Source organism: Lipomyces arxii (assembly GCF_038497795.1).
Source record: "Lipomyces arxii strain Phaff 12-163 unplaced genomic scaffold V1512scaffold_3, whole genome shotgun sequence".
Taxonomy (NCBI): Eukaryota; Fungi; Ascomycota; class Lipomycetes; order Lipomycetales; family Lipomycetaceae; genus Lipomyces; species Lipomyces arxii.
This window is the reverse complement of record NW_027117702.1, coordinates 138,885-160,628: the sequence shown is the minus strand read 5'-3', so window position 1 is coordinate 160,628 and position 21,744 is coordinate 138,885. Positions and strand designations below refer to the sequence as shown.

The 21,744-nt window shown below is 44.9% G+C and overlaps 8 protein-coding genes across 8 annotated transcripts; 4 read left to right on the top strand and 4 right to left on the bottom strand.

The window, feature by feature from the left end:
• Positions 1-333: 333 nt before the first annotated feature.
• On the top strand, positions 334-1,700 carry V1512DRAFT_203626 (uncharacterized protein; the record flags this gene model as incomplete). The annotated part of the gene is made up of 2 exons (XM_066913299.1): positions 334-415; positions 463-1,700. The coding sequence occupies 2 exons, from the start codon at positions 334-336 to the stop codon at positions 1,698-1,700; spliced, it is 1,320 nt and encodes a 439-aa protein (XP_066772897.1).
• A 222-nt stretch (positions 1,701-1,922) lies between these two features.
• Positions 1,923-4,096, bottom strand: V1512DRAFT_258908 (uncharacterized protein). Its single transcript, XM_066915524.1, has one exon. The coding sequence runs from the start codon at positions 3,755-3,757 to the stop codon at positions 2,102-2,104; it is 1,656 nt and encodes a 551-aa protein (XP_066772896.1). The 5' UTR covers positions 3,758-4,096; the 3' UTR covers positions 1,923-2,101.
• Positions 4,097-4,457: 361 nt separating this feature from the next.
• On the top strand, positions 4,458-8,439 carry V1512DRAFT_289682 (chitin synthase-domain-containing protein). The gene is made up of 2 exons (XM_066918188.1): positions 4,458-5,045; positions 5,096-8,439. Exons 1-2 carry the CDS (start codon positions 4,568-4,570, stop codon positions 8,308-8,310), a joined length of 3,693 nt encoding a protein of 1,230 aa, XP_066772895.1. The 5' UTR covers positions 4,458-4,567; the 3' UTR covers positions 8,311-8,439.
• On the bottom strand, positions 8,390-9,770 carry V1512DRAFT_258906 (uncharacterized protein). The gene is made up of 3 exons (XM_066915523.1): positions 9,596-9,770; positions 9,285-9,542; positions 8,390-9,233 (listed from the first exon to the last, which is right to left on the bottom strand). The coding sequence occupies exons 1-3, from the start codon at positions 9,615-9,617 to the stop codon at positions 8,428-8,430; spliced, it is 1,086 nt and encodes a 361-aa protein (XP_066772894.1). The 5' UTR covers positions 9,618-9,770; the 3' UTR covers positions 8,390-8,427.
• A 329-nt stretch (positions 9,771-10,099) lies between these two features.
• On the top strand, positions 10,100-12,960 carry V1512DRAFT_221224 (uncharacterized protein). Its single transcript, XM_066913713.1, has 7 exons — positions 10,100-10,391; positions 10,443-10,552; positions 10,605-10,736; positions 10,792-11,749; positions 11,799-11,877; positions 11,925-12,180; positions 12,230-12,960. The coding sequence occupies exons 1-7, from the start codon at positions 10,208-10,210 to the stop codon at positions 12,875-12,877; spliced, it is 2,367 nt and encodes a 788-aa protein (XP_066772893.1). The 5' UTR covers positions 10,100-10,207; the 3' UTR covers positions 12,878-12,960.
• A 133-nt stretch (positions 12,961-13,093) lies between these two features.
• Positions 13,094-15,405, bottom strand: V1512DRAFT_269919 (Endonuclease/exonuclease/phosphatase; the record flags this gene model as incomplete). Its single annotated transcript, XM_066917589.1, has 3 exons — positions 13,094-14,055; positions 14,108-14,329; positions 14,376-15,405. 3 exons carry the CDS (start codon positions 15,403-15,405, stop codon positions 13,094-13,096), a joined length of 2,214 nt encoding a protein of 737 aa, XP_066772892.1.
• A 2,115-nt stretch (positions 15,406-17,520) lies between these two features.
• Positions 17,521-19,525, bottom strand: V1512DRAFT_258894 (aspartic peptidase domain-containing protein). The gene is made up of 3 exons (XM_066915522.1): positions 18,888-19,525; positions 18,743-18,843; positions 17,521-18,690 (listed from the first exon to the last, which is right to left on the bottom strand). Exons 1-3 carry the CDS (start codon positions 19,399-19,401, stop codon positions 18,004-18,006), a joined length of 1,302 nt encoding a protein of 433 aa, XP_066772891.1. The 5' UTR covers positions 19,402-19,525; the 3' UTR covers positions 17,521-18,003.
• Positions 19,526-19,754: 229 nt separating this feature from the next.
• On the top strand, positions 19,755-20,814 carry V1512DRAFT_258893 (uncharacterized protein). The gene is made up of 3 exons (XM_066915521.1): positions 19,755-20,133; positions 20,175-20,441; positions 20,549-20,814. Exons 1-3 carry the CDS (start codon positions 20,072-20,074, stop codon positions 20,574-20,576), a joined length of 357 nt encoding a protein of 118 aa, XP_066772890.1. The 5' UTR covers positions 19,755-20,071; the 3' UTR covers positions 20,577-20,814.
• Positions 20,815-21,744: the final 930 nt, after the last annotated feature.

Here is a 21,744-nt window from a genome sequence, read left to right as displayed (position 1 = left end):
TAAAAACTTTTCATCATTTGAAATCTTCCACACTAAAAAAATAGAATGGTACCGCAGCACTAAACAATGTCACGTGACATTAAAGTGGTCTTTGCGCAGTGATTGCATTCCGGCATCGTTGTGATCAGTCCGGACTTTAGAATTTCTTTACTCGCGCGACATTTATCCAGTCATATAGTCGACGTAAACACCGATCACTTTTGCCCCGGGTGGAGTTCGTTTAGAATACAAAGGACTCGGTAATCAGAAATCGCTTTGCAAATTAACAAGTTTAACGATTCAATTTTGACTGCCTAATTTATTCAATATTTCTCCAGTTAATCATTACAAAAAATGGCGTTACTAAGTAAACAAGGCAGAATCATTTCTTTACTGGTTCTCGACTCTTTATTTTTTTTGCTCGAAGTCATTATTGGTAAGCTTTTTGAAAGTCGTGGCAAAACACGCGACTAACCAGTCCAGGATATGCTGTACATTCACTCGCGCTTGTGGCGGATTCATTTCATATGCTGAACGACGTTTTTTCCTTAGTAGTTGCTTATTGGGCTGTGAAGGTTGCAAATTCAAAAGTAGCATCATCAGAGTACTCTTATGGCTGGCAAAGAGCTGAGATTCTGGGTGCTTTAGTAAACGGCGTGTTTTTACTCGCACTGTGTCTGACTATCTTTCTGGAGGCTTTGCAAAGATTCTTTGAACCTCAGATTATTACAAACCCACAGCTTATTTTCATTGTTGGATGTGCTGGACTGTGCTCGAACTTGATTGGATTGGTACTGTTCCATGAGCATGGACATTCCCACTCTCATGGTGGCGGTGATCATATGGATCAGACTGACGCAATGGAAATTGGTGCTTTGCTTCCAGATGCAGTTGTTCAGCGGAGCCTTGAAGATCAACGACGGCGAGAGGCTGAGTATGCCACTAACGGATCAAGCGACACGTCGATGTTCGACGACCCTCACTTGAGCGAACGCACGACATTGCTGGCTCATGGTGATGATGATCATCATGATCATCACTCTCACTCACACTCTGCCACACCGTCTGTTCGCTCAAGAGTAAGGCCACAGAAAATCAAGCATAATTCACAGTCACTTAACATGCGAGGTGTATTTCTGCACGTCATGGGCGATGCGCTTGGCAACATCGGAGTCATTTTTACGGCGCTGTTTATTTGGTTCACAGACTACTCATGGCGATTTTATTTCGATCCTGTGGTTTCGCTCGTGATCACTGTCATCATCTTCACATCCGCCTTGCCGCTTGTCAAGTCGGCTTCCAAAATTTTACTCCAAGGCGTCCCAAAAGGCATTGACATGGTTGATGTTAAGGACGAGATTTTGGAGCTGCCTGGTGTATTGTCTGTGCATGACTTTCATGTATGGATTTTGCGCGAAAATCTATTCATTGCCAGTTTGCACGTCGCGGTCTCGGTCTCGGCTGACGAATATATGGGTCTCAGTAGATCAATCCGGCTCCGTCTGCATGCATACGGCATCCACTCGGCCACGATCCAGCCAGAGTTCGAGGACACTCGGTCCTCATCCGCAGCATCCGTTCGTACCCCTCTCATACCTGTCTCCGGCAGTGTGCCAGACAAAGCCGATACAAGTTGTCTATGCGTAGATGGTTGCGAAGAAGCCGCATGCTGTGGTGCAACTCAGTCCAGTGCCGAAGCCGGACACTCACACTCGCAATAGGATTTCATTGTCTTTACCTTTTGTTTTCTTACTCTTTTCTTCGGCATAGTTTTCTTTTTGTTTTATTTTGACTCCAAGGGGAAGTTGGAGGGTCGTATGGTGTGTGTATTATTAGATCACGAATAATGGGCTAAATGTTTCATGTTATGTTTGGATGTCTAATACCGGTGTACGTCTTTGGTCAATTCATTCGTTTACAATCACCTACCGCTCGTACGTAGATGTAATTTAATCCGTCTGTATTGCTAATGCATTAAACAATTATCACTATAGAGAACAACAAAAAACAGACGCCCATCCTTATACCAAAAAAATACACAAAAATTCCTTCCTTATTCAGTTTGGTCATGACAATGCTATGCGTCGGTAAAATAATTAAACATAAAAAGCAAGACCTAATATCACATCACAACACACTCCTTTTCTTCGTCTTTCGCAGCCTGCTGCTTTTTCTGCTGAAGACCTTTTTTCGTCGGCGTGATTTTTTGGTTCTGACCGTTCAAAGTCGGAGTGCCGTTCACCGGTCTCTCGTTCAACGCCTTGACACGTGCCTGGGCTCTGGCATCACCACGCTCAGCAGCACGAACGTACCAGACGTTTGCTTCAAGCAGATCGCGTTGCGTGCCAACACCTTTTTCGCAAAAATGCCCGACAGCAAACATCGCTTTTGGAAGCCCAGCCTCTGCAGCTTTATGTGCCCATTCATATGCTTCGTCTTCGTCTTTTTCAAGCACAGGTGGCGCTCCCACCATGTACCATGCGCACAGAGCAAGCATACTGCCCGCATCGCCGCTTAAAGCCGCAATCGTGTAGTAGTGCACCGACAACGCTGGATCTTGCGGTAATCCCAGTGTACCCGTCTCGTACGCATGTCCAAGACGAGACGCGGCTTTTGGGTATCCGAGATCAGCAGAGCGGACATAAAGCTGCGCGGCATAGACATTGTCCGGGATAATGATGTCCAAAAATCCAGTTTCGTAGATGTTGCCGAGTTCGTATGGCGCTTGTGGGAATATCTCGTTGGCCACTTCTGCAGCACGGGAGAGCCACTTTACACCTTCAGCCTCACGATTGTGGAGCCCAAGTTGGCTGTAGTAGCATGCGACACCGAGCTTAAGCGTAGCGCCAGGATGATTGCGAGCCGCGGCCGCGCGAAGAAATTGTAGGGCTTTGCGCACATCAGATTGAGTGCCCCAGCCAGATTCGTAACAAAGCGCAGCACGATAAGCAGATTCGGCATGTCCGTGCTTAGTGGCTGCCACAAACAGATTAAACGACTCGCGCATGTCTCGCCGACCGAGCAGACCGCTAGACATGGCATCGCCAAGCAGGTACTGTGCATCCGCATATCCTCTGTCAGACAGGCGGCGTAGCAAACTGGCCGCTTCGTTAAGTAATTGCTCTCGTTTGGGCAAATGTGTAGGCTGAGTCGGAGATGGACCTGGTGAGACTGATCCGGCCTGATTCACAGAAGACACAGACCCACCAGAAGAGTGTTCTTCAACAGCAAACAAAGACGGTACGCTGTGAGACGACGAGGCCCCACTAGACGTAGACGTAGCAGATGCCATGCTGTCACTTTTGCGCATTTTCAAGTTCTCATTCATAGTCAGTCTTTTGGCAGAATTTCCAGTTGAATCAGGTAAAGAAAGAGCAGCGTTAATAAGAAACTGCGCAAACATGAACTGTATGCTTGGATCTTGAGTCTTCTTTGCGTTTGCTCTATACATCTCAAGTGTCTTGTCTTGAGCAACGAGTGCGCCCTGACCTTCAGCACCTAGATTTGCCAATAAGTGAGTCTGATCAAACGGAGCAGGGGCAGGCATTGACGGTGTACGAGTATGATTCCTCGTTGGATGAGGGAGAGCATGACTTGATCCAAAAGCAGGCATTGTGGCGGACTTCACTGGGGCCGAATGAAGTGGAGAAACATCGGAATGCAAAGAGATTGACGACGCCATTGACCGAGGTCTATGAATAGGAGACACTGGCGCTGACGATGGTGCTGAAGTAGTTTGTGCTATGAAAGGCCTTCTAGCTAAAGGAGGGACCGACATTGTTTACAATTCGACGTGTAGATCAAAAATAGGAAGAAAAATCGGAGCCACGAAAAAGACTTAAGAACAAGAAGGCGGTTCGTCGATGTTTATTTTTGGAAGTCTAATACGATCAAAGCTAACGAATGACTAGTGATCGAGATGACAGTTTTAGTAAATTCCTTTCCAGTGTAATACAAACCAGACTCAAAATTCGCCTCTTTTTCGCTGCTTCGAATTTGACCTTCGAAATGGGATTTGAAGCCGAACAGGTCCGGGTAGAAGAAGTCTAAAGTGCGTAGTAGTAACCTCGAGGGGAGTGTTGCCAGTATATTATTACCCATAATAGCACGTAGATGCTTTGGGGTAGTGTCTACACTAAAATGGAAAGACTATAATTAGTATTTATAAATACGCTGCTGAAAAAACCCTATTCCATACTTAATTGGTCAGATTTGAAACTGACCCCTTACTCTTTTACTAACAATTCAGGGCTTATTTTACATGGTTTTTTCTATTTTAATTTGTTTAAATTGCAGTAAAAACAAATATACAAATTGAAAATCACAGAAAATCTCAGAAAAACATCTAAATTCACAGGAAAGTCGCAATTCTTAAAGTCAAGAAAATTCCAGCGTGCGGCGTTGACTATTCTTAGACATTCTTAAATAAGTAATATGTAAACATCTAGTTGCCAGGGGTAGTTTACCCGGCTGAGCTTCTTTTGTTTCTGACCGTGTTTCTATTTTCAAATCCCTTCCTTTTTTCACGTTTAACACACACACTCTCTTCTTTTAAATAACAGACACAAAATAAGCAAAACACTCACAAATGGCTTCGAGACCTATATCTGGTCCAAGAACAATGTCCACTTCTGTCTCGGCTCCATTAGTGAATCAGCCAGCAACACAAGACGACCAAAGGGATCAATCTGCCGGCGTTCAACGTGGAATGTCTACATCCACTTCGACCGACTTTCATAGGAAGCGTTCTCTTATTAGACCGGAACGTTCAAGAATTACACGTGATCATCCGACGTTTTATTATTCTCAACATGCCGCAAAACAGCATATGCCTGTATTGCCGTCCTCGACAGGTATAGATCCATCGGCTTATGATCTCAATAATTCTCGTTCTTCTGCTTCTGCTCCTGCAAATTCTGCTGAAAGCAGTAGACGCCCAAGGGAATCGGCTCATGAGGAGAACATGTTTGATCCTAATCAGGTCGAATACTACGATGATGATGACGACGATGACGATTATACATCTAAAGACTCCCCCAATTCAAAATCTGCTGCTGTCGTAATGGGTGCGTTTTTCCTATACTCCACAGCATTGTTCTTGCTAATTATTCAACAGAACCTTCCCAATCAATGTCTCCACTTCCTTCAGCAGCCAAAGACTTTGCTGCTAAGGACATGACCATGGATGGAATCCCAGGTCGCCCACAGCCCCACAAAGTACCAAAGTACAAACCACCGTCTCTTTGGCAATTTTATTGCAATCTCGTCACTTTTTGGGCTCCGCCTCTGTTCATGAAGTGGTGTGGTATGCCAACAAAGGATAGACAGCATGCCTGGAGAGAAAAAATGGGTCTCATCTCGGTCATTCTGATTATTGGTGCCTTTGTCGGTTTTTTGACTTTCGGCTTCACTGAAACCGTCTGCCAGCATACTAGCACTCGTATGCGGTCAAATACAATTAACGGTGGATATCTCATTATCCATGGGCGTGCATATGATCTTACCCACTCTCAGCATCCTGCTGCTGCCGGTATCCCCGCTGCTTCCAATATTCTGTATCCGCCTACCAATGCAGGCGGCCAGGATGGTTCGTTTTTGTTTCAGAACGTGAATTCTCACTGCAAAGATTTGTTCGTGCCAACTTCGGATTCGCGTATTCCACACGATAATGACGGCAACATGGCATGGTATTTCCCTTGCACAACTTTTAATCAGGACGGCTCAAGCTCGCCTAATTATACTTGGCCTTACTACGCTGGGCATGCGTGTCATACTTCGCCGTCGGCTCGGAAAGCATACTATGGACTCTCAATTGCTGGTGAGGTCTACTTCACTTGGGATGATGTTCGTAACTCTTCCCGCAGCTTGGTCGTCTACAACGGAAACGTGCTCGATCTTGATCTTTTGAACTGGATTGATTCTAGTGATGTTGAGTTTGCTACCACAAGATTTTCAGAAATTCAAGCTTCGGTTGACTCAGGTATGACCCGTGGCCTAGACATCACTCGTATGCTTACTTCGTCTGCCGACCGCAAGCTTGCGCGATGTTTGACCGAAATAATTAAGGTTGGTACCGTTGATACTGATACCATTGGTTGCATTGCGTCAGACATTGTGCTGTACGTTTCTTTAGTCTTTATTGTTATCATTGTTCTTGCCAAGTTTGTTCTTGCGCTTGTCTTCGCTTGGTTCTGGTCATGGAGATATGGTGTTAAATACTCCAAGAACGAGAAAAAAAGAATTGCTGAAATTGAAGACTGGGCAGATGACATTTATCGTCCCGCTCCACACATCGTCAATGCATACAACAATGGCGCAGCTAACCGTGGAAGCCGATTTTTTCCTCGCACGTCTAGATTTACATCGCCCTACCAGAACACTGAGCGTTCAAGATCTCGCCAGAGAATGCCATTGACCATGGCGTCGCAGTCTCACTCGTCGACCTCACACTTGATTGTTCCTGGCTCAATGTATGCTCATTCCAGAACCGATTCGGCTAGCAATTTACAGGGTCCGAATTATCAACTTGGAATTTTGTCGCCCGTCGCGCATAACATGCAATTCTCTGCTTCGACGTCGTCACTAAGCACCTTCCCGGAGCGTGGCAGAGAAGGCGCTCCCTTCAACACTGATAGTCCACGGATGTCTGCCTATCTCCCACCGGAAGATGAAGATACTGTGGCTGACTACTATCAAGACAATGTTGTACCTCAGCCACCTGTCGATTATCAGCCCAATAGTTACCCACTTGCCCACACTGTCTTACTTGTTACTGCGTATTCTGAATCGCAGGAAGGTCTACGTACTACGCTCGACTCGCTTGCCACTACCGATTATCCCAACTCCCACAAGTTGATCATTGTCATTTGTGACGGGCTTGTTCGCGGTGCCGGAAATGAAATGACAACGCCAGATATTGTCCTTACCATGATGACTGATTTCAGCGTGCCCAAGGACAAGGTTGAGCCGTTTTCTTATGTCGCGGTTGCTTCTGGATCAAAGCGTCACAACATGGCTAAAGTTTACTGTGGATTTTACTCATATGACAATGAAACTGTTGATAGCACTAAGCAGCAACGCGTGCCTATGCTTTGCATTGTCAAGTGCGGTACACCACAGGAGGCCACTACATCTAAGCCTGGAAACAGAGGAAAGCGTGACGCCCAAATCATTTTGATGTCGTTCTTCCAAAAGGTCATGTTTGATGAGCGCATGACTGAGCTTGAATACGAGATTTTTAGCGGAATATGGAAGGTCACTGGTATATCGCCGGATATGTATGAAATTGTTCTTATGGTTGATGCCGATACCAAGGTCTATCCAGATTCACTGACAAAGATGGTATCTTGTATGGTTAAGGATCCTGAAGTCATGGGTTTGTGCGGCGAGACAAAAATTGCCAACAAACGCCAGTCATGGGTTACCATGATTCAGGTTTTTGAGTACTTCGTGTCGCATCATCAGACCAAGGCATTTGAGTCAATTTTTGGCGGTGTTTCCTGCTTGCCGGGATGTTTCTGTATGTACAGAATCAAAGCACCTAAGGGCGATGACGGATACTGGGTTCCGATTCTTGCCAATCCAGATATTGTCGAACGTTATTCTGATAATGTCGTTGACACATTGCACAAGAAGAACTTGCTTCTACTTGGTGAGGATCGATACCTGTCGACGTTGATGTTAAAGACCTTCCCCAAGCGCAAGCAAATTTTCGTGCCACAAGCTGTATGTAAGACAATTGTCCCAGACACTTTCCGAGTGCTGTTGTCGCAGCGTCGACGATGGATTAACTCCACCGTTCACAATTTGATGGAATTGATTTTGGTCAACTCATTGTGTGGAGTGTTTTGTGCGTCAATGCAGTTCGTTGTCATGGTTGAGCTGATTGGAACGTTGGTGTTACCTGTCGCGCTTGCGTTCACTGTATACGTTGTTGTGATTGCGATTGTTAGAAAGCCTGTGCCTGTGATTCCGCTTGTGTTGCTGGCTATGATTCTTGGTTTGCCCGGTATCTTAGTTATTGTAACTGCTCACCGTTGGAGCTACTTGTTGTGGATGTTGATTTACCTGCTTGCTTTACCAGTGTGGAATTTTGTGCTTCCTCTGAACGCGTACTGGAAGTTTGACGATTTCTCTTGGGGTGAGACTCGACAAGTCCAGGGAGGCGACAAAGGCCACGAGGAGGCAGAGGGCGAGTTTGACAGTTCGCAGATTGTGATGCGTCGATGGCGGGATTTTGAACGGGAAAAGCGTCAACAGCAGCCGCCGCCAATGTCGGGGCAGTATAACCGTGCACAGAGTCCTGGAATGTGGCCATCTGAGCAGATGTAAGTCGAAAACGTATAGATATTTGGGACTGGGAAAACTCTGACAAAATTTTGTTTTTGGCGCAATGAATTAGTTTAATGATTTTTTTTTGATCAAAAATGTATTATTACAGTACAAAGTCTACATAGCACCTTTTGCAAGTAGTGTCTCCGCAATCAAGACACCGGCGCCAGCGGCGCCAAGAATGGTGTTGTGGGACAGCACGATGAACTTGTAGTCAAAGATGGGATCTGGTCTGACTCTACCGACCGAAACTGCGTATCCGTTATCTCTATCCCGGTCCAGTCGTGGTTGTGGGCGGTCAGGTTCGTCCAAAACGTAAATTGTATGTTGTGGTGCAGAGAAGCAGCCAAGAGTCTGCGGTTCACAGACGTAGTCGCGCATTGCCTGCTTGACTTCCTCTAACGAAGGTGGCGGCGACTGTTCAAACTTGATGGATACACACTCGAGATGGCCGTCTGAGACAGCGACTCGGTTGCACTGTGCTGAGATGGTCATGCCTGGCCGGTCAACAAAGACATCTGCCTCAGACACGCCACCAAGAATCTTGGACACCTCGGTCTCAAGCTTGTCTTCCTCGCCCGAGATGTACGGAATCACATTGTCGAGAATGTCAAACCCAAGCACACCGGGAGCGAACCCGGCGCCAGAAATGGCTTGCATGGTCGTGACCATGCACTGTGAGATTGTGCCAAACTTTTCGACCAGCGCGCCGAGTGGAACGACAAGACCAGCTGTCGAGCAGTTGGAGATGCAGACAATACTGCCCTTTTTGACATTTTGTGCCTTCGCAGTCTTGAGTTTCCGGACCGTGACGTCGAGATGGTTCGGATTTACGAGTGGGACCACTAGTGGCACGTCGTCGTCCATTCTATGGTTCTTTGCGTTTGAAACGACCAGTAATCCCGCATCTGAGAAAGCGGTTTCTACACACGTCAGTTCAAATACTTATTTCGAAGTCATTATGATCGACATACCAATATCGCCAGCAACGTCAGAATCGAGACCAGAAAACACAACGTCGCAGTCAAGAAACTCCTCCGGTTTGCACTCGACAACCACTTTCGGCTTTGCAAATTCAGGGACAGTCGCAGTCTGTCTCCACTTGACAGCATTCTCGTATTTCTTTCCCGCTGACCGCTCGGACGCACCAAGCTTATACAATTCAAAATCGGGATGTTCTGATAGCAGCAAAATAAACTTCTGGCCTACGCTTCCAGTCGCGCCTAATACACCTTTATTCACTAGTCAGCCTAGTGTCTCCTCAATTTTAACACCCCACACGTACCTGCTTTCTTTGTCACTGTCATTGTGTTTATTTAATACGTTTCTGCTTGAGGCCAAAGTCACGAGTTTGAATTGCTCACCAAAAAATTCTTTAATACTCCCTCGAAACTGTGCGGCTCAAGGTGTCGCGCTGACATCGGCAGACCTACAGTTGATATTGTACCAAGACATGTCACTTAATACTACGACAACAGAAGCATTTGAAATGAATCTCCTTACATTTTACAGAGAAACTTGTTTTTGAACAGGCTGCAAAAACAAGTTGAAACATTGTTTGAAATCTCCTTTGTTAATCAGCCGCATTGCGTGTGGCATATTTGTTTTTCCTTACCTTACAATCAATAAAGTCATTGTGATCTGGATTTATGTCCCCGTAAATGTAGACACTAGTTATAATTTACAGTACTAGTAAACTGGATAATAATGCCAAATTTGTAAAAAGCGGGTCTTGTACTATACAGGTCGGACACTCTTTAAGCGCAAAAGTCCCGACGCCAACTTGCGAAGGAGCTAAAGAAGTGCTGAGCATTTCCGAGTTACAGCGTCGCAATTGACCTGCTTGTTTGCAGTCTGTGAAGCTTACATCAGATCTCGACGGTCAGAACAGCTAGAAATGTTGTCCGCGACAGCAGACGAATCACGACCGTCGGCATCCGAAGCGTCGTTGGAATTGGGTCCACCGCCCGGGCTTCGCAAGCCGACAGCTAAAAATGATGAGAATGGCAGCAAGAATAACGGTGAGAAGGGTGGAGGAAGTAAACGGAATAATAGGTCAAAGAAAGTCACAAAATTTTTGGGTTGGTATAAAATTGGTTTGATTGAAAGCGATAGTTCTGATGTAGTTTTAGAAGGAGATCAGGGACCCGTGAATAGGTTGAAAAAAGCAGCTGATTCTAAGACTACTGGTAATGCAGAGGATTCTTTGGAATCTACTGAACCTGCCGAAGCAGGAGAAACTGTGTGTTTTGGATTTGTTCTTTAAAATACGCCGTCTGTACTAATAAGTCAAGGCTGAAGTTTGCTTTATTTGTGCTGAACCAATTAAATATAGTGCTGTATCACCATGTAACCATCGGTCATGTCATGTGTGTGCATTAAGAATGCGAGCATTATATAAGACAAACGCTTGTGTTCATTGTCGAGTATGTTCAATGATGTTGCAGCTCTTCATCTAGACACGGCTTTAACAGTTTATAGACAATTCAAGCAAAAATAATATTCACCATCGACAATGCTAAACGCTATGAAGACTATTCAAAAAAAGACATTGTTGGTTCAGATACAAAGCTCGGAATTGATTTTGATCAAAAAGAAATTATGGAAGACACAAAAAAGTTACAGCAGTTCAACTGTCCCGACAAAAAATGCACTGTTGTTTGTAGTGGCTGGGGAGATTTACGACGGCATGTTACTGAAGTACACAAAAAATATCTCTGTCAGCTCTGTACACACAACAAAAAAGTCTTCACTCATGAGCACAAGCTATACACGCAAAAAGGGTTGCTAAAGCATGAACGCGTTGGTGATGATGAGGGATTTACGGGACATCCAGATTGTCAATTTTGCAAAACCAGATTTTACTCGATAGACGAACTTAGAGTGCATTATCGCGAACGTCACGAACGATGCCACATTTGCGATCAGCACGTCACCGGAAACAGCGAACCTCAATACTTTCTCAACTACGATACTCTGGAGCAGCATTTTCGCGACAGGCACTATTTGTGTTTGGCCGCAAGTTGCTTGGAAAAGAAATTTGTTGTGTTTGAGAACGAGCTTGATTTGAAGGCCCATCAAGTTTCTGAGCACCCAAACATTTATGGTACAAATAGACTGGCGCGCACAATCAATGCTGGAACTTTGCATTTATCTGAACCGATTACTGGCGGCCGGAACCGGCCTGAGACTGTGACTAGTCGTGACAACTGGAACGCGGCAACGTCGACCATCCAGCGCCATTCCCTTGGTTCTGGTGCGGCTGTTCCACGAGACCAGCTTGCATTGCAACGGAGCTTTGCTGTAGCAAACGGACGATCGTTTGGTTCGCAGTTGTCTTCAGACTTTGGACAGACCTCGAACCCTCCTTCGCACGACCGTTGGGAGCCCCTCGAGGTTGACAATGACGATACCGATTCAGCGTACGGCCGCGGTTCATGTGAGATTGCTGGTGTTTGAAATTTTGTTACTACTGACAAATATTATAGCAAGTACTAATAGCCGGCGTGAAGGGCGCGAAAAGAGCATGATTCGCAACAATACTAATTCGGCGGATGTGCGTGCATTGTAAGTTTCTCTGCACATTTTCAAGACAAAATTCTAATATTTGCCAGCCGACAACAGCGACTAGATGAACGAGCTGCCAATCTTCTAAAGCGCGGGTCATGGAAGTACGAAACTTATAAAAAAGCTAATTCTGAGTATATCGCAAACAACTCGTCAGCAAAAAACTTGATCAACATATATCTGGATCTATTTGATACCGACATCAACGAATTGACAATCCTAGTTCATGAGTTTGTAGAACTGTTGGACGATAGAGGAAAAAGAACGGACGTTTTGGGCACCTGGAATGAATGGAAATCAAGGGTGAGTTCGCCTTGCTCACATTTTTAATAATGCTGCTGACCCAACCTAGAATGCGGATTTTCCGACACTTCCGTCTGCCGGCAAACTTTCAAACTCAACCCCGGTCCGGCCAGGCGAGGCAAGACGATTCAAGCCACCGAGCGTGAGCTCAGTCTGGTCTGGAAACTCTGCCGCAAGCTCGTCAAGCTCGTCCACGAGCCGCTCTAGTTCTCGAAACTCGCAGCAGGTGTCGTCTTTGTCCCAACGAATGGCTACTGCCCACCTGACGATCCCAATGTCGATACCGAAGCAAGCCTCGTCCCCGGCACAGTCGACGTTGTCGCTCCCGATGGCCCAGTCGCAGTCTGCGTCGACCGCATACGCCAACGCGTGGATTCCATCTTCTAACCCGGCCCCGTCGCAACAGAAAATCACGTTTGCTTCGCCATCTTCTCGACCTTCCAGCGCTGCATCATCGTCTTCATTCGCTTCATCTGGCGTGTCGAAAGCAGGCTTGAACAACAGCTTACAGAATTTCCCGTCTTTGCCGACTGCCGCAAGAAAGAAGGCAACGGCAGGTGCACCTACAAGAACCGCTACCGCAAGTTCATCGTCTGGTTGGGTGCAGTCTAGTTCCGCGGCTCCTACCGCCGACGAACCGGAGTCCATTGCCACAGTAAAAAAGGGTAAAAAAACTATTGTTCTTCGACTAGGTTAGACTTTACTTAACTCTTTAATTTTTTCTAAAAAATTTGTTATCTGTAGATATAGAATATTTCAATTCACCAATTATTCATCTAAAACAATTGTATCTTTTGTACGTAAATATAAATGAACGTATACCCATGAACCATTTTTAGCTCCAAAACAAAAAAATTAATCGAGTTTCCCATTAACTCCATAGTACTCCCAAGTATTTTAATGTGACAGTTTCTCAATTCATGCGCTGCTCGTTTTCATAAAAATGCAGCTTGGCGGTTTCGATGCTTTCTTCCACAAACGCCTTCCATCTTTTAGACGCCTGCTTGAGGGCCTCGTCGCGCAATTTAGCGTCCACAGTCTTGATTTTAATGTCATATACCCCACTGACCGGTCTGTGATCAGAAATTTTTACATCGTGGGTCCTGTATTCAATGGGAAAAATCTTTCCGGGACCGCGAAAATAAATTCGATCGCACCATGCAGGGATACGTCGCTTCTCACTGGTGTCGTAGTTGTCACTGCCAATGTCATACTTATACGTCGGCTGGAACGTAATCACACTTTCGGTAAACGGACGCAATCTGAACGCCGGGTTTTTCTTCAACTGTGTCAGCAGCTGGTCTGCTTCGAGTAGTCGGTCGATAGAATCACTTTCAAGCATCTTCATGACAGTTTCTCGATGCAGATTGATGCGGTAGTTCATGTCTCCATTGACAAAACAGATCTCGTGGTCTAAAATCATGGATCCGTCACCGCCTCCAACAAACAAGTCAGACAACTTTGCTGTACTTCCGATCCCTCCCACAGCAATTTTTGACTCCAAGATTGTTGCAATATCGTTATTTCGTGGAATGATATGTGAATGACCAGCTGCCAAATGACAATTGACAAAGCATAGAGATGAGTTATCAAGCGTGAATCGTATAATGATCGCGCCTTTGTTGCCATGAAGACCACCTAAACCGGTTTTGACGACGGAAGACCGCAAATTACCTATGTTTTTGACTTCAGATTTCTTGACAAAAACACATGAGTACAACCCAACAAGCTTCTCAGACCCAAGTAGGGTATACTCCGACCTCAGATGCGATATCGCAACAGTCAGCTTCTCTTCCCACTCCCTGTATTGATGCGACATGTGTTGTTTCAAATTTGAACTGTCTTTTGATTTCTTTTTATGTTTGAACATGCTTTCTATTAATTCGTTAAGATCGTCCTCTTTCGCTGTCACGTCATTGATACTCACTTGCTGTCATAGTCTTGTTGTCCAACTCAACCAGTTCTTGAAATCCAAACACAATAATCTCAGGATCGTCTGCAGTCGCAAGTAGTTTCCTTAAAAACTTTGCATCACTCGCAGTAGATTGTAAGTCACTTGGCTTGGCGGCACCCACATTCCATGTGCAAATCAAGGCTTGTGCTGATCGGAATGAACAGTAATCAGCATCGTGCTCTTGCATGTTCAGCTCTATAATACATAAGTAAAATTATGCTTGCAGCTACTAAATACTCACCAAGCCAGTCTTGCTTGAGCATGCCATCCCAAATAGCTACTGAGCTCATGGAAGGAGACACAGTTAGGACAGGCAAAATGCCAAGTTTAAATATCGAAGTGCGGTCTACCGCGACGGAGTAGATAGCCCCTTCGTGAGCCTTCCAATCCTTCATAACAACCCAAGGATTTTGACTGGTATCGTACACGTAAATCATTCCAGTTCTAAACGTGATCCAAAGATATTTGCCAACGCCAACCATGCCCATGATTTTATACAATGAAATATTGACAACATTGATGCAAACGAGCTTGCTGCAAGAGTAAACAGACACCTTGCCGTCGTCATGCCCGACATAAATATAATCCGGGTTGGTGGCAATCACAGCGGCACAAGTAATTTCACCGACCTGCTTAATTGCAGACATCGGACGACTGATCACAAATTGCTCATTTTGTGAAAATGAAGGCTGATAAACAGTCACCTGCTTGTTACGGCCAACCCAAAGTTGCTTATCAACTACAATCGCATACTGAGTAAGACTGGGAACACGCTGTGTGCGAGGAGTATCACTAAGATTTGGCAACCCGCTTATATCATCGGGGCCCCAGACCTGTAAACGGCCATCGTCATCCAATGTCCACATTTCGTAGCCACATCGATAGATTCCTTTTATTGACGCCGAATGGACGCCGACTCGACGATTTGTAATCTTCAGCCGAGTAATGTCAATTTCGAACAAAATCCCATCTCGAGTTCCTAACCATATGACCTTTCCCTCGTCACTTACCTTGACTGATGGCTTAAATCCAATTGCAGTCACACGATAATCTGAATGTGAGATCTGTCCAAAACAAACTCCGCTCGTAACACTCCAAATTTTGGTCACAGTTGCAGACGCGCAAACGTATTCCCCAGAGATACCTATAACTTTGACGTCTGACTTGCATTGAATCTCGTGAGGCATGGACCGCAAAACTGGAGGTCGTCTATTGGAGCGCGAAGAATCTGGATATAAACTTTGTCTTTCCGCTTCCTCTGTAGATGCCATAATGTTATCATCAGAGTCATATCCTTCCAGATCTCCTTCAAAATTTTCCACATCCTCCCCCGTTGTGATGGTCGTATCAGTCAGCGGAATGCTACCAGAAGATGTGCTTGGAGTCAAGTACATTGAACTTGAATAAGATCTGGGCGTCATATCTGGAGTTTGCAAAGCTGATTGTTGCGTATACGAAGATGTTTGATATTGTGACGCAGACTCCACTGCTGCGGGTGTCTGCGGTGTAAGTGGTTGTGGCGCAATCGCAGTTTGGACACTAAGATGTAATACTTGCTTCGGCGAAGGCCGAACCGGCAATGGTGGAAGTGCTGCTTGGGGTGTGGGCTGCATTGCTGCAGCGACCGCACTCGATATCTTTCCCGGTGATAGACTTCTCTCACGTGGCAATGGTGGTGCGACAGAGATCTGGCCCTTAGTCTTTCTGAGCTCTTCTGGTCGCCGAGTCTCAAATGATCTTCGTTCCTGGTCTACTATAGATGTCGGGCCAGAGGTGGAAATTGCAGCAGGAGATAATGTCGCAGTCTGACGCGATGAGGGCTGCCGCGGCGGTAGTTGTGGAGGTTTATATACCGTGGGAGTGACCGAATTTGGCACTCCGTTGTCACTTGGCTCTGTCTCCGCTGTGATTGTGGGTTTTAACGTCAGTAAAGCATTTGAGGATGAGCCAAACTGTGTGAACTCTGGCAACCTCTGATCACCAAGAAGCGGCGGATTGTGATCAACAATAGCAGACGTACTTTGCTGGTGCACAGTTTTAGCGGATGCGATATCCGTGGAAGATATACGTGACGGTAATTGAGGAACTGGACCAGAACTTGTAGTAGATTTAACTTGACCTTGTAGTTCTGATCGCTGTGGTGGTACGTAGGGCCGTGGTTGAGGACGTTCCGGATACTGATCTTGCTTGAATTGTGTAGTCTGTGGTACCGACCATGTTCTGCCGTTTGGTGATGACGGAAAAGTCTCAGAAAAACTTGGTCGAACCGCCAGGGATCTACCACGACTATGGCCTCTGATTTCCGAATTAGGAGTGATAGACAGCGATTCGTCCCCATCTTGGCGACTGTATATCGAAGCTGGTTGTGGCGGCTTTGTAGATGTTCTATTGAGCTCGCTGTCCCTCGGCGGTAGCTTTGGAACTGAAGTACTCGAGTTTGACACATAAGACAAAGCTGCTAGATCGGGCTTTGGTCGCTACAGTTTGTTAATACAATCGATCAGTATGCCAATAGAAACTTACTGCTGGGAGAGACGGCGATCGAGGCGGTGGTGGAGGTACAATTGCTCCTGCTATCGCCGGTCTGTTTCTTGTCTGTACCGTAGCCTCCATTGAAGCACTTTCGTACTCGTTGCTTTGTAATGATCTGTATCCCGCCGGGCCAGTTCCGCCATTAGCACTCACTCGTGAACTTTCTTCGCCTCTAGAAATATGATCTGAACGCGGAGTTGAGAATGAAGTTTGCAGATGCGGTTTAACACGTGTCGGAGGTGGTACAGGAGATTTTGCACTTACACCAGTCTTAGACGGACTCTGCGTACGCTTAGTGCTTAGATCTTCACTTTTCAATGTAGAGCCTGTACTGATTACTGGTAATGACTTTGAATACAGCATGTTTGCATGCGATTGAGGAAACGTTGAGGTGTTGATTTCATCTATAGACCGAGAGTTGACTTCTGTGAAAGACTTCTCGGTAGTTCGATCTGGATGTACCTTCTCAAGTCCATTACTACTACTGTTTGTGTCATCGCCATTATTTGACATCTGTTCCCATCTGGAACGAATACTACCCACTGAAGGAAATGTAGCTTCTTCAGACATGGCCGTCCGTAAGTAGAATCGGCTACACTCAAAATCTCTAACGCTGGTTCTGGTCAAGCATGAAAACACGGTGAATTAACAGATCTCTCTTAAAAAGCGACAATTCTAAAGAGTAACAGATATGGATCTAAGATCATATGGCAAAATTATGCGCACCTGAGTAATAACTTCAATATACAATAAGCCGATCTTGTGGATTCGATCCCACAATTGCGGACTGGCTGTGCTTAATGCAGTAAAGATTAAAAATGCGGGCGAAGCTTCTAACCTTAAACCCTTACTACTATATTTACATGATTCTATTGTTATGTACAATCAATTTCGCCCAGAAGAACAAAACTAAATATTTTCTTGCTCTAAACCCAGAAAACAAAACTTTTAAAATTGAAGCAAAATGCACGTTGAAACGGCGGATCCTATTAGTGCAAAAATAACATTTTGTTTTTTACCCAAGGATACAGCTAAGCTAATTGTAGACGTACTTGGTGCAACAGAAGAAGTTGACCGAGATGAAAAAGTCGGAGACGTAGTAAATGAAGTAATAAACGCTGAAGAAGAAGTAGATGATGAAAATTTAGCAGAAGATGCTGAAGAATGCCGAGAAGAAGCTGCTTTTGATGAATTTGAGAAATTCGGATTTGAGATCGATGTATATGAGGTTTGGGATTCTAAGGAAAGTGACATTGATGGAGTAATGCTGTCATAAGAGAATGAGGTGAGCAAAGTGATCGTAGGTTCTAAAGCTATTAGACAGAACAGAATTTTCTTTATAGTGACTTACCATCAGATACAGAAACCGGAAGCTCAGTAGCAGTTGCGGAATATACAGGTGAAGACACGATTGATGTAGGTTTTACTGACATAGTCGACGGCGACGCCGATGATGTAGAACTTGCGTCGCTATAAACGTCGACCCCTCCGAAACCTCTAGCTGCAAATCCCACTTTCATTTGATCCCTATCAAAAACAGTGTACACGCTCTTTAAATACGATGCTCCCAATAGCCATGTAGCGGTGCCGTTGATAGCTGTTCCTTGAATGTTTGAAACGCAGTTCCCTTGATCATCATACGGTCGTCCAACATAATCGCTTGGGGACATTGGCCATTTAACACCACTAAAACTGAACTCCAGTCGAGTGGAAGTGTTGCATGGAATGACATAGTTTCTGCCATCTGTAATCACCAAAGAGCTGTCATCGACTAGATCACGATGAACTTGTAAAGCATCGGCCGGAGGCATGAGAATAAGTGTAGTGCCAGTGTCAATCATCGCAAGTTTGCCTTTAAAGTTCTCCGCTTTATCATTAACATAGCAGTCGTCGAGGCCAATTACCCATAGACCTCGCACATTGACAACATCAGCAAACTCAATATCTCCGGAAAATCGTGAAGTATCTACTCCACCGAATACGATTGTGCCCGGTTTTGGATCTCCTGCTTTACCAAGGTCGATCTGAAATTCAGTCAGTCCAAATCACGCCTCCATAACACTCATTAACTTATACCGAGAACACAGATCGGGAAATCAGACCGTCGGCGGTCAGCGTTGACAGGAAGGAAGGATATGTATTCAACTGAATGTCGCTTGCTGCAAGCCCGAGAGTTCCTATAAGCTGTAAGCAGTGTAAAAACCAGCGGAGCCTATATTACCATCAATTGGAAAAGCATTAAACGCGTCAGCTACATTTTCAGCCAGTCCAAATGTCATGCTAACATTATAACCAGCAAATGAAACAAAGTCTGTTCCAACAACTCCAGAAACCGGCCCTTGACCATATGCAATTAAAAATGTCTGGTTACTCAAAATTTGAAGCGTTGGCGAATCATTCGGGCCGTACTGTTGATGTGAAATGCATGAGATATTGGTACAGCTCGAGGAGTATACCCATAAATCATATGAGCCTGTATCTACCACCACACTGTATTTTTTGGTTGTGGAAGTTCCTAGTTCAATATCAACATAGTAGGAGACATCTGATCCATTCTGATCCACTTCGGCTTGTCTTTCCACAAGACCCCCATTATCTATACACGAAATGCAAGAAAGAAGTTCAGGTTGTCGATTGTGCTCAACTTTCAGCAGAGGAACAGACACGAGCTGCGCAGATGCAATACTTATCCACCATACAAAAGTCACTATAAGCTGTACAGTTGAGCCATACATTTTTGTGTGATATTAACAAGCAGTAAAATCTTGCTCTCTTTGTCCGGGAGAAGTGGTCGACCTCCCTTAATTTGAAACCTTTTTTTCAATTAGCTTCCCATGTTGGGAAATAAGTAAGCCGCACAGTAACGCGCGGCTCAATTCATGTCTCTTATACAGTAGTTTGCTAAGAATAAAATGTAGACATGCTATACGGTCCAATATAAATAAAAAAATATTGATAAACTAGAGTCCGCTGCGTTGTACCTGAGCAAAAAAGTGTTTAAACTGGGTTTGAAGACGTCGAGAAGTCTAGTTGACCAGGTCGCACTCTAATTTGACTCAGGAACACTGTGCGGCTGTGTTTTTATGTACAGCGCTCGAAGCAAATCTCGGCGACTTTGTGATCTTGAGTAGATTTGACTTTAGTTTGTAACAGTATTCTACTTTGCAGCATCTGGCATAGCGCTACGTTGCGTTGAAGGATGTGATTGTGCGGAAAATAGACTGTTGGTGTGTTATTTGACCGCGTTTCTGACAGCGTACGGTTACACGAACGCTACGCGTGTTACACAAGGTCTAGGGCAATTGTTTACGGTGTAGAAGGGCGCGTCGCGACTTCTACTACGCGAATGATACGGTCATTTACTGGGTCATTACGACTTGGAAGAGTGAGAGGCAGATTTTATTTATGCCCGAAGAAAACAATAGCGGTGTAAGTGCGATTTTCGGGGGGTATATCGCCATTTTCACGTGCTGCATCAACATATTTCGATTCAGACCGCGATTCAGAGCGCGCCCATCAACGCATCAACGCATCAACGCATCAACGCATCAACGCCCACAGTCCACGAATATAAATACCCCTCGTCTTCCCTCCGACTTCTTCTTTTCCTTTTCTCCTTTCCCCACACCTTCTCCACAATAACACATATATGCTCATGTGATAGTACTATTTATCAATACATATACATCCATGCGATATTACTATTACTACTCTATCTTCTTCAACTACCACACTATATGACGGATGTTTGTACTTGCTTCTACAAGAAAAACAAGTATGTTCTCAGTCATGATCTTAGCCAAGTTAGTAACATCTTTAGCTCGCAACATGGCATATCGTGCCATCAGTTGATGACATATATATTGACTACCACATCTGCAGGTTATCTAACAAGGTTCTTCACTGGTGAACAGGCCAAGGGTTTCAGTGAGTATGCAGGAATTCTAGCGCGGGCAGGGGCGCTTTGGGTTCTGCGACAGACTTAACGGTCATTGACTTTGGCTACGATGAGCTGGTGTCTGATCTGTTATTAATGTTGTGCTGCATGTGTCTGGTTGCCTAGGTATGACTGCTGTCTTGAGGCTGCACATTGCAAGCCTCCATCGGCTTACAGACATTGTTACTCTTGAATCGGTGACAGTGAAGAACTCTTTGAATAATTTGATTTTCTTATTTCTGTTGGAGAGCTGGGTTTGAAAGTTACGGAACTGTTTTGACTGCTGAGTGGGACGTATAGTTTAAATAGATTCATTACTGAACATCATACTGAATGCTGTAGAAACTAAAATATACTCCTGAACTCTTGGAGTAGTACGCTTCACGATTAAGGTTGGGTTACTGTTCGAATACAAAAAAAGTAATTGCAGCACCTACGATTCCAGCGTGGTCTCCCGCCGCAGTACTGAGTAGGCCTATAGTAGGTTCACGAGGGTTGATCGGACGGGGAACAGTGTTTTCTACTAAGTATGGCCGCAACTGTTTGCAATTGCGGTTGTGGCCGGTGTCGTTGAGATACAAGACGCGTCGGTTCTGCCCCAACCCTTGAATACCGGAATATGGTTATGACTGTGAAGTCGGAATTCGGTTATGTCGATTTTTACGCTTTAATATCGAATTTGAGTATATTCACTAATACAGATGGTAACTTAACCCTTAATTCAACGACGATTTGGGGTTTTATGGAAAATTGTTGAGCACGCCGAACACACGACTAACCAAAGGGGATTTACGCAGGCACAGCATTTCGTGTCAAAGCCACATCTCCTTTATAGATACAAACACGATGTTTACAAACCAAAAACGAGCAATGCATGATGTATAGAATCTTATGTGCCTCATGTGACTTTTTAGCAGTCAGTCTCGTAGCCTGGCATATCTACATTTGACGGTACACCATTCATTTTAACAATACGTCGAAAATAAAGACGTTCCTGTACTATAGACTGACTACTTTTCTGAATTAAACTTTTGAACAGTACATTCAAGTTACCATTCAATGTTAAATAGACTGGTTGTTTTGTGCATTGAACTAGCTGTGAATGAATGAACGGAACTTGTTTGAATAGGCCGAACCAGCA

Coding starts and splice junctions, on each gene's coding strand:
- V1512DRAFT_258908 (XM_066915524.1), bottom strand. CDS start 3,757: ATGTCGGTCCCTCCTTTAGCTAGAAGGCCTTTCATAGCACAAACTACT.
- V1512DRAFT_289682 (XM_066918188.1), top strand. CDS start 4,568: ATGGCTTCGAGACCTATATCTGGTCCAAGAACAATGTCCACTTCTGTC. Junction 5,046..5,095: donor ATCTGCTGCTGTCGTAATGG/GTGCGTTTTTCC, acceptor ATTATTCAACAG/AACCTTCCCAATCAATGTCT.
- V1512DRAFT_258906 (XM_066915523.1), bottom strand. CDS start 9,617: ATGACAGTGACAAAGAAAGCAG. Junction 9,543..9,595: donor GACAGTGACAAAGAAAGCAG/GTACGTGTGGGG, acceptor TAGTGAATAAAG/GTGTATTAGGCGCGACTGGA. Junction 9,234..9,284: donor TGACGTTGCTGGCGATATTG/GTATGTCGATCA, acceptor TGACGTGTGTAG/AAACCGCTTTCTCAGATGCG.
- V1512DRAFT_221224 (XM_066913713.1), top strand. CDS start 10,208: ATGTTGTCCGCGACAGCAGACGAATCACGACCGTCGGCATCCGAAGCG. Junction 10,392..10,442: donor GAAAGTCACAAAATTTTTGG/GTTGGTATAAAA, acceptor ATGTAGTTTTAG/AAGGAGATCAGGGACCCGTG. Junction 10,553..10,604: donor CTGCCGAAGCAGGAGAAACT/GTGTGTTTTGGA, acceptor TAATAAGTCAAG/GCTGAAGTTTGCTTTATTTG.
- V1512DRAFT_258894 (XM_066915522.1), bottom strand. CDS start 19,401: ATGTATGGCTCAACTGTACAGCTTATAGTGACTTTTGTATGGTGGATA. Junction 18,844..18,887: donor TAATGCTTTTCCAATTGATG/GTAATATAGGCT, acceptor TACAGCTTATAG/GAACTCTCGGGCTTGCAGCA. Junction 18,691..18,742: donor TTTCCCGATCTGTGTTCTCG/GTATAAGTTAAT, acceptor ACTGAATTTCAG/ATCGACCTTGGTAAAGCAGG.
- V1512DRAFT_258893 (XM_066915521.1), top strand. CDS start 20,072: ATGCCCGAAGAAAACAATAGCGGTGTAAGTGCGATTTTCGGGGGGTAT. Junction 20,134..20,174: donor GGGTATATCGCCATTTTCAC/GTGCTGCATCAA, acceptor CGCGATTCAGAG/CGCGCCCATCAACGCATCAA. Junction 20,442..20,548: donor TGCTTCTACAAGAAAAACAA/GTATGTTCTCAG, acceptor CCACATCTGCAG/GTTATCTAACAAGGTTCTTC.